This window comes from Sphaeramia orbicularis, chromosome 10 (genome assembly GCF_902148855.1).
Source record: "Sphaeramia orbicularis chromosome 10, fSphaOr1.1, whole genome shotgun sequence".
In the NCBI taxonomy this organism is placed as follows: Eukaryota; Metazoa; Chordata; class Actinopteri; order Kurtiformes; family Apogonidae; genus Sphaeramia; species Sphaeramia orbicularis.
In genome coordinates this window covers 7,768,377-7,779,472 of record NC_043966.1, presented here as the reverse complement: position 1 = coordinate 7,779,472, position 11,096 = coordinate 7,768,377, and the positions used below count along the sequence as shown (strand labels likewise).

The window sequence follows — 11,096 nt, the reverse complement described above, 5'->3', positions numbered from 1 at the left end:
CACGAATCTGTAAGTCTTTCTGTGATTACTCACCTGAATCTCTTGCATTATGGTGAACAATTTCAAAGTGCCATCCACCATAAACAGTCCATGTGTTTACAAACGAGCCGGGAGGTAACTCGGGCATCTTCGGAATTTTGTCGTGACATGGGCTCGTGCAGCCACCTTACAGCGGAAGCTGGAACAGACACGATCGGAAACGGCAGGAACTCCCTTCCTTCTATGCATATTCCTCCAGCCGTTTCCGTGTGTTTGTTTCATCCATATGATACCATATGGTCGCGCTGCCGCTGTCAGGTGGGTGTGCGAAACTCCGTTTCCCACAATGCACGTCGCGACAAAATTCCGAAGATACTCGAGTGACCTCCCAGGTCGGTTTGTAAATACACGGTTTGTTTATAGTGGATGGCACTTTGAAATTGTTCACCGTAATGCAAGAGATTCAGGTGAGTAATCACAGAAAGACGTACAGATTCGTGATACTGAGGATACAACTGAGGTTTTACAGATTTGATGAAAAATTGGTCATGAAAGTCTCCAGCACCTTTAAGGGATTTATCACCATTTATTACACTATTCGTCTTATTTTTGCGTTTTTCAGTGAAAATCAGGTATTTGCCTACATTTCATTTACTGATCATGTAGATGTTCATTAAAGCTCAGTTTAAAGTTGATTGTTATAATATCAGAATCAGTGAAAGCTGCAGAAAAAGACACTTTTTAAGCAAAATATTTCATTAACCAAGCACAAAACCTAGTGTTTCAATCTACTATCATTGATCCAACTCCATGGGTTTTACTGGTGAATCAATGTTGTAGAAGATGACAGTGTTTCTATGTTCATTACAGAGCCTCTGAATGTCCAAATGGGTCATATCTGATGACCATGAAAAGATGACGAACTGTATTTTACACCAATTATTTATATGTATTGGTAGGATTAATGGATCAACAGGTATTAAATCATTTACATCAGTAGATGCCTTTGGTTGCCAGTGGCTGTTTGGGTCTTTATGGGTTAAATATGATGCATGTTGTAGTTATTTTATTTAGCATAAATACCTGTCTAATATGTACTGCTACTAGATGTCTGTGGTGGTCCAAGTTATAAATTAGCCTCAATAACATTAATACAGAATTATTCCGTACTCTTCACTGCTGAAAGTCGGCCTGAGGTCAAGAGCGGATCCAGATGTCCACCAGACCACTGCAGGCAGATTACCTTAAGTCCAATAAACACCGACTACAGCTCTGCATTTGTATATATAATGATTCAACATCAGTTCTGTTGGATTTTAAAGTCTGGTCAATGTGTCTCCTAGTTGTTACATAACGTTTGTTCTACAAAATATTTAGTAATACCAACAGCAAAAAACCTAGTCAAGCAGGATAAACGAGTCTCAGAAAAGTAAAGAGGTTTATGTAGCAACTGATGTTTTTAGTGATCACATCTTGAAATCTGTATTTAATTACAGAATTACCTGAATGATCACTAGTGTGTCTTTATTACGGTATTATTGGTACACTGTGGTTGCTAATGTTTCTGTTTGATTCCTGTCAGTCCTGCAGATCGCCTATAACTCCCCCATGTCGCACTCTCGACACCCCTCATCTGCTAATGTGTGAGTATCTCTAATGTCATTAGCTCTGTTTTCTTCTCGGTTAATCTTTGATTTGCACTTTCACCCCGTCCCCATGCTTTGTTTCTTTACTCTGCCCTTCTTTACCCCTCATCATGCCTCAGACCTCATAAGGGGAGAGAGCATGTTGAAGGTATTGCACTGTGCAAACAAGCTTTATCCAGGGTTCAGCCTCGACGCCTTATGTTAGCTTTAGCTGCTGTATAGCTTTGCCCTGCCCTGCAGCTATCTGTACACACACCTGAAAAAGCTCAGCTTTGCTTGGGTTTAGTTAAGAATCCCTATTGGGTTTCCGAGACACCGTTGACACAGGATTGATTGGGTGACTGAGTTTAATACTGCAAATGTTGTTTTATCCTCAGTGACTTTAGATTCTTCCACAGAGTGAAGCAGGTTAGGCGGCGGGGAGCAGACATTAAGCACTTTTTCAGCATCGCCTGCAGGGTGAAGTTAAAAAAATAAAAAGATGATAATTCGATTACTCAATTTCCCAGAATACAAGTAATTAGTTTTATTGTATTACAGACAAATCCTACTTGTTGTTTATCAGAAATAAAAGAGTGGGAATTATTAAATGTTATTGTTACTGACGTGCTTTAAATTTGATTAATTCAATGCAAAATACAAACCTGCAGTAAAAGAACATTATTTTACAATTATAGTCCTAAAAGAAAACCTGAAAGTCTTTTCAAACTTAAACTCAATACAATACCTTCATTACTCTGTGTAGATTGACTGAAAACCACATGAAATATCTCATTATTGACTTGTTTCCTTGTACAGAATAAAGCACAGTTATGTCCAAGTCTTACTGAACTCACTAAGTAGTAAAATATTACAAACATGTCCTTCTTTAAACTTACTGTAGACTGTGTAGGAAAATGGCTTCAGCGTCTCCTTAAAAGGAAGTTTAGAGTCTTTTTACATTCTGGATATCTGGCTTTGGAATGAAGTAAATGTTTTTTGGCCTGTTTTTAAAAAAAAAACCCCAAAAACTTGCCATCGTGTTGCTCAGCCAACTAAACTCAACAAGACTAATGAAGTGTGCACTCCTGTCTGGCAGCACCAAGGACCTGGAGGTGGATGAAAGAAGTTTATTCAAGAAAGTAAGGGTCATTATTTCACCTACATTAAAAACCCATTTGTGTAATATGTTTAATGTAATGTATGAACCATCTTTCTGTTTATTTTATGACATAAGTACATGAAGACTAAGAGTAAGGACAGCACGGGCAAATAAACAGACATGACTTCTTCTGCTTTTCTTTTTCTGTGCCTGTCTTTCAGCCAAGTGTCCCCAGATTGTTATTAACCAGTCCTCCACAGGACGGACGAATGGGTATGTACTGTTCTTCGCCTGCCACAAAACACTTAACCAATTAGAGAACAGTATGTTTTGATTAGAGGAAAAGCTTCAGTTTGTGTAAAAAAAATTCCCCATAATCTGTTTCTGTTGCACACCCAAGAACACTCCCCCTGCTGAGCGTCTAGAATTGCACATTTATAAATTATGTTCCGCACTGACACAAACATAACTGCACTATATTTAAGCAACAAATCATCTTGCATCCCAGCTCTGTTTGGATGGTGCTTCAGTCGACCACCCATAGTGATTGAACCAGTTCAAATGAGTGTCTTACTGAGTTCCTCCACTTTAATTTGTTTTCTCAAGAAATTTCGCCTCTTCTGTGGGAGATGAACACCGTGACTGAATGTGTGAAGGCTCAATATTTCTGCGTGAGAAAGTCATTAGAGAAAATCATAATATTTAAACAGCAGCAGATTAATTGGGCTGTAAATGCTTCAATATGAGTAATGGTTCGTAGACGATACAGATAACAGGTGTCATTTATTATGGAGGAGCACAGAGTGAGTCACAGGTGTTAGTTAGCGAGCATTAAGTTTGAGATGAAAACTGTGAGTAGTAAATTACCCCAGATGATGAAGCATCCATCTGCTTTCCAAATGCAGAAACCTCATTAGATTCAAGAAGAAACACTTAAGTTCGTAATGGCTCTGAAATGTCTGCTGCGTTTTTAAAGTTGTTATGAACCATTGTGTTTATGTGATTTAGGATGATCACGGATTTATGTGGTGTTTGTTTAGGAACAGTTCCTCACAGACGGACCAATCAGAACCTGCTGGCCAGCCATTCAGCCTGCTCAGCCACAGTCAGGTGATTTTTTTTTTAAATTTATTTTACCACATTTCACTTAATTGTTAATGGTTTTCTGTCTGATTTTGTGTTGAGAAGCTTCAACAGCATCTGGAAAGTTTCAAGTACACCAAAGGAGATCGATAAGCATCAGGGTCAAAACAGAATAATGTCCCGTCAGAGACTGAACTTTAATTAATTTCCATTCCAACATTTATTTCAATATAAGTAGCTTCTTGTTTTGGATAATCCCTTATGGACCAACTAAAGCAAAACTGAATTTAAAAGTAAAAATGTGGGTCATTTAGCAACACTAATATGTCAAATTGTCTCCAAAATGTCCCGTCAGAGGGATTTCGAATACCATGTTTTGAGCCATCAGCATCATCTGAAATGTTTTTACTGTTTGAAGTAAAGGCTTCAGAAAAAGAATAAACATTTGTAGGCTTAAAGGCAAAACTGAAATATGGTCCATAATGTGAACTGACACTTACTTTTGTTGTTACTCACCAACAACATTATGATAAATAAAAACCAGTATGTGAATGTACTGACATTTTCATTAACAAATAACAGTAAAACAAAAATGTCAGGGAGGGATAATATGGAAGAAGATCCAATCAGAACGCATCTCTGAGTGGTAGGAGGTTAAATGCACACAATTCAACTAACATTCACAATAACAGGTTATTACCTCCGCCAAGGAGGTTATGTTTTTGTCAGCGTTGGTTTGTTTGTCTGTTTGTGTGCATAACTCAAAAAGTTCTGGACGGATTTGGATGAAAATTTCAGGAAATGTTGATACTGGCACAAGGAATAAATGATTAAATTTTGCTGGTGATCAGGGGTTAGGGGCACGGGGGCCCACTGATCAGCCTTGGCGGAGGTCTGCGCTCTACAAGTGCTTTTTTAGAAAAGACGGTGCAGGCCTTCGCCAAGGCCAATCGGTGGGCCCGCATGCCCCCCCACCCCCACCCCACCCCTGATCACCACCAAAATGTAATCATGTATTTGTTCCTTGTGCCGGTATCAACATTTCCTGAAATTTTCATCCAAATCAGGGGCACTGATCTGCCTTGGCGGAGGTCTGCGCTCTCCGAGTGCTTCGAGTTACCTCCGCCAAGGAGGTTATGTTTTTGCCAGGGTTTGTTTGTCTGTTTGTCTGTCTGTTAGTGTGCAACATAACTCAAAAAGTTATGGACAGATTTTGATGAAATTTTCAGGGTTTGTTGGAAATGGGATAAGGAAGAAATGATTAAATTTTGGTGGTGATCGGGGGTGGGGGGGCCCACGGGGGGGCCCACTGATCAGCCTTGGCGGAGGTCTGCGCTCTCCGAGTGCTTCTAGTTAATAGATGTTTTCCTCATGAGTGTACAGAGAGTTTGGAGTGAAATTCTTATTATTCTTTTAATAATGACGAGTACTTTAAAGGGGTTCTACAGTCGTGGGAAAAATTATTAGACCATCGAAAGTCATCAAAAACAATGGTTATGCAATCAAGTACTAACTCCTGTGTGACAGTGATTTAAGTTTAACACTTATTAAGTGTTCTACGGTGGTTTGAAAAGTGAGTGTAGTCCAACTACATGAAAACCCTCAGCCTTCAGTCCACGCCAAAGTTTTTGCACATACAGACGGACGGACGACAAACTGATGACAATACCCTGCGGAGAGGGTAATGACTAAAACAGTGGCTGACTCTAAGCTTCTACTTTGTCTGAACCGCTGCAGAAATTGGCTGAAATTTCATTAAATACTTGCGCGTTGTGATCTCTTCTCTACTTGTTTCAGTCGTTTCCAGGCAACACCAGCGACCCCTGACCTTTCATTCGGCCACAGTTCAGGATGGAAGTCTCCCATCTTCAAACCTCCGTCCTCCTTCAGGCACTCCTCTTCTATGTCCTCCCTGATCTGTCCGCCTCCTTCATAACTATGACTCAACCCTGTGCAGAATCAAATACATCAGCCTGTTTACACCACACTCCTGTAGTGGGTTAGTGGTGCTGACAATCAATAAAACTCAAACTAATCACACAGTGCTTGTTGTAATTGAATGATGTTGTACAAGATCTTTAAATAGTTGTTGCTGTTTCTTTTGGCAGTAGTTTGTAGTTTGATACGTAATGACATAACTATTTTATACAGGCAGTTGTCAGACATTATTATCATTCCAAATGGGATTACTGCTCTCTTTTACACTCCTCCTTCTAACACACAGATGTCAAACATGCGGCCCGGGGGCCAAATCCGGCCCGCCAAAGGATCCAGTCTGGCCCTTGGGATGAATTTGTGAAATGCAAAAATTACACTGAAGATATTAATCATTTTAGTTCAGGTTCCACATGCAGACCAATTCAATCTCCAGTGGGTCAGACCAGTAAAATTCTATCATAATAATCTATAAATACTCACAACTCCACATTTTTCTCTTTGTAAATGTAAATATTTTTTATGTATTTACACTTAAAGTATAATTTCACAAAAAAATGTGAATAACCTGTAATGTCTTAAGAAAAATAAGTGCAATTTTAACAACATTCTGCCTGATATTAAATGTGTGCATTTGTAGATTCCACTGTGATCTGTACGTTATAATGAACAAATGATAAACTGAGGCAGAATATTGTTAAAATTACACTTATTCTTTCAGTTTGTTCAAGTAATTCACATTGTTTGAAAGGACAGTTTGTAGATGTAAACATTTTCATTGTTTAATTTTACTTTTTTCACTGTCAAATATAGATAAAAGTTTGGAGTTGGTATTATTTATATATTATGTTACTATTTTACTGGTTCGGTCCACTTCAGATCAGATGTAGCTGAATGTGGCCCCTGAACTAAAATTAATTTGACACTCCTGTTCTAACACATTAACCCTTTAACAGACACATGAAGAAATACATTTGTAAAGAATTGCTGACAGCAGAATTGTGGGCCTTTCAGCTTTTTTTTTTTTTTTAGATTTTTATATCAAGTCAACCCAGAAGTTGATTTGCTCATTTAGGATAAATCAAGGCAAGACCTAGTTAACTGGTAAGATGAAAAGTATTTATATTAATGTAAACCAGTGTTCTTTAACTATGGGGTCACCTGTAATTTAAATGGGGTCGCCTGAAATTTCTAGTAATTGATAAAAAAAACAATATTAATAATTTTTTTCGTGATTCAATATATATTTCATTATGATTAACATACCACACACTTTTCCGAATAAAAATCGAGTTCAAATAAAATGAGAACCACTGGTGCAGCGTTATTTAACAAGCACTTTGTGTGAGGTATTCTTCAACTTTGGGGATGTTTAGTAAAAGTGTTTTGAGAGTACTTGGAGTAATCCACTTGTCTCAACCCATGTAGCCTTAGCAGTTCGTAGCCAAAGGCAAAACCTGACGTGACGCTCATTCTGCCGCAGCAGCAGTTGAGTTTAGGTGGATTATGCTTACAGAAAAATATGTCAGTTTTAACCCATAAAGACCCAGTGCTACTTTTGTGGCTGTTCCCAAATGAATTTTTCTTTATATCTAATGATTTTTAAGTAATTTATCACCGTTTATGATAATATAATCCTCTGTATTTTGCGTTTTTTAGTGTAAATCATATATTTTCCTATATTCAATTCACTGATCTCGTAGATGTTCGTAAAAGCTTTTGAGTAAATTCATAGGTTATTATATCAGAGACAGAAAAACTGAAGAATAAGTGACTTTTTCAGCGAAGACATCAATAACAATGTAAAACCAAGTGTTTCCATCCACTGTCATTTATCAGACTTTATGGGTTTTACTGGTGAATCAATGTTGTAGAAGATGACGGTGTTTCCATAGTAACTACGGAGCCTCTGACCGTCCAAATGGGTCATATCTGATGACGAGGAAAAGATGATAAACTGTATTTTTACACTAATTATTTACATGTATTGATAGGATTAGAGGATGTTGAGCCGCGTTATGTAATAAATTCCCATTATGTAATAAAAGTTCAAAATGTAATAAGAATGTCACGTCATCTTGTAATAAAATCGCATTATGTAATAAACTGACGCATTTTGTAATAAACTACCTCAATGCATTATGTAGTAAATTTTTTCGCATTATGTAGTAAGTTATTACAATTTGAGAAATTTATTACAAAATGCACTTGACACATTTTAATTTTCAGGAAAATGTAATAACATGGTTCATTTCCAAGATCATAAGATACTGTATCAGACACGACAATATAATAACAATGTGTTAAATTAATCTTTAAAGTGTGTGGTTAAAGTTCTGATTACATTACCTGTAGCTCCTGTGACTAATTTCTTCTAAACTGCTCTGAAATTATATTAATTAAAATTATTACATAATGAACCATGTTATTACTTTTTTTGTTTTTTATTTATAAAAATGTGTCAAGTGCATTTTGTAATAAATTTCTCAAATTGTAATAACTTCACACATAATGTGAAAAAATTTACTATATAATTGTTGATGTAGTTTATTACAAAATGCGTCAGTTTATTACATAATGCGGCTTTATTACAAGATGACAGTGACGTTCTTATTACATTTTGAACTTTTATTACATAATGGGAATTTATTACATAATGCGGCTCAACAAGGATCAACAGGTATTAACCCTTTATTGGGCAAGTGACTATTTTTGGTAATTTTCGCATGCATTGCAAGACAGTGGCAGCAATAGTAAGTGAGGACATAATTTTTTTGGTTGTTTGTCTGCCTGTTCGCAAGATAACTCAAAAAGTTATGGAAGGATTTTGATGAAATTTTCAGGAAATGTTGATACTGGCACAAGGAACAAATGATCATATTTTGGTGGCGATTGATGGGGGGGGGGGGAGTGATGACACTGATCTGCCTTGGCAGAGGTCTGTGCTCTCTGTAATTTCATTGACCTTCATTTTGTACAAAATAAGAATGTTGAAAAATTTCACAAAAGTCATAAAGTCTTGTTAGTTCCTTCAATAACACACTAAGGTTGAAATGTTGAATTTCAGAGTATTTCTATGAGTGAACTATGAAGGGTTAAACAGTGTAGCTCAGTAAATGCTTTTGGTTGCCGGTGGCTGTTCGGGTCTTTATGAGTTAAGGTTAGGGATACACCGATACCAGTATCAGGTATCGGGTCTGATACTCAGTGTGTGTTCTTGTACTCGTAAAAGTACTCCGATACAACCAGACCGATACCACTTACGGCACCGTGACATTCGAGTGTAGTGCAGCAGGTACGCAGCAGAGGAGTAATGTCAGCAGTGTGGAGATTTAACGAAATAAATGACGGTGACAAAAGTAACGCTGACTGGAAGTAACATTAAAGACACAGACGGATACAGAAGGAGCGTTCTGTCCATCTTCTGCATGTATTCCATCCATTTTCCAGGTGCTCACAGATGCGTACCCAGACGGAGAATACCACCGGGAACTGTGGAGGTAGAGGATCTGTTCAAAGAACGACTGTGTGAGTTGGAGAAAAACTACTGACAGATTTAGAACAACTACCCTCATCAATATTAACATTAGTATCCACATTAGTATCACCTCTGTCGTTTCCATGTTTATTATTAATGACTTTCTTCTACTCAAAAAACTTCACTTTTATTCACGGTATTTCTCCAGTATCCTCGTAAGAACCTTTTTTTTATTAAATAACCGCCTATATTGGAAACATCATGATGCAACAGTTCTTTCAGATGCAGTTTTTAGCTTACCGCCTGACAGGCCATAAGCTATTGTCGTCATGCGGCGTCCGTCATCTGTTGTCCGTTACAAAAATTTCAATCGTCTTCTTCTCCGAAACAACAATTCTGATTGACTTAAAACTTGGTATACAGCTTCTTTATGATGACGTCAACAAAAGTTAGTGAAATTATTTGGATCCAGATCTGATTCTGGATTTGGTGCGACTTTGAAAAATGTCCCCTTTATAAGAGATAGGAAGTGGAAGGATGCAATAACTCAGTAAATAATAAATGATATCAAGTTCAAATTTCTACAGTCCAGCCCTGATGGGGAAATGACCAAAACATAATGTCCACATGCTGATCAGGATCTTCTTCTGGATTCGGGAACTTACAGAAAATTTAACATGGGCTCTTAGGGGGAAAAAATTTCAATCGTCGTCTTCTCCGAAACTCCAGTTCTGATTGACTTCAAACTTGGTATACAGCTTCTGTATGATGATGTCAACACAAGGGATTGAAATTATTTGGATCCGGATCTGATTCTGGATTCGGTGCAACTTTAAAAAATATCCCCATTATAAGAGATAGGAAGTGGATTGATCCAATAAATCAGTATCAATGATATCAAGTTGGAATTTGAATTTTTTACAGATCTGATTGGAATATGACCAAAACATGGACTATTTCTGTAATAGAATAAACACACAGAACTGGGTGATAATAAATGGCATCTGGATACATTTCCCAAAGCTTTTAATTTGGCCGGTAAGCTACAGGGCCATTGGTCCTATTTTTAAAATTTTTATGGAATGTCTTTTGTGGTGGATAGTTTTCTTTTCTTTTCTTTTTTTTTTATATAAAGTTGTGAAACTCTTGTCCACAAATGTGGACAGTGGGTCTTAGGAGGGTATGGTTAATTAAGAGCAGCGTCCCCTGGTGGATTGATTGAGAAATGCTCATTCCAACACATTAAATGTCAGTAGCAGCCCTTTGTTCCAGTCAGACTAATGATAACGACAATAAAGCCCATTTTCAAAAGTAACTAAGAACTGTAATGGTATTATGAAGTACTCATATCGGTACTCGGTATCGGCAAATACTAAATGTATGTACTTGTACTCTGTCTGGAAAAAAGTGGTATCGGTGCATCCCTAGTTAATGTTGGCTTTTAGGTGATGCAGCAGTAACATAGAAAACGCCTTGAAAGTAGGGATATAGTCAACTAGCCTGAACAAAAGTCATACCCGCCTCACACTGGATGTAATGTGACATGAGATTTCACCTTCAGTCTTGTTACAAAACAGCTGCAAGTGAAGGCAAAGAAAAGTGTAACCATATAGAAACAAGATATCGCCTGAAGTCATCACAGTGAGGAGAGGCTGAGGCGGGTGGCGAGGACGGCCCGATGTGTTCAGACAGGTAGATTCTGCCTTTGTCGACTTGCGTTTTGCCTCTATTGTCCCTGGTTGTCAGCGTGGAGAATTGTGTCTATTGAAAAGGGCTCAGGTGTGACTGTGTGTGTGTGTGTGTGTGCACTTTACATTGAGGTGCTTCCGTGTGTGTGTGAAGGTCGGGGTATTGTACAGAGTCAGTAGGCCTGATCCTTCTCTGCGCTCCACTG

General features: G+C 37.8%; 1 protein-coding gene across 1 annotated transcript in view; it reads left to right on the top strand.

Annotated features, from left to right (window-relative positions):
* The window catches only part of rnf212 (ring finger protein 212), a 10,312-nt gene extending 4,587 nt beyond the window's left edge, over positions 1 to 5,725 (top strand). Inside the window, exons 8-12 of the mRNA XM_030146117.1 lie at positions 1,562 to 1,622; positions 2,704 to 2,751; positions 2,909 to 2,979; positions 3,747 to 3,816; positions 5,587 to 5,725. Of these exons, the coding sequence (XP_030001977.1) occupies positions 1,562 to 1,622; positions 2,704 to 2,751; positions 2,909 to 2,979; positions 3,747 to 3,816; positions 5,587 to 5,725 (389 nt within the window). The remainder of the gene's footprint in view (positions 1 to 1,561; positions 1,623 to 2,703; positions 2,752 to 2,908; positions 2,980 to 3,746; positions 3,817 to 5,586) is intronic.
* Positions 5,726 to 11,096: the final 5,371 nt, after the last annotated feature.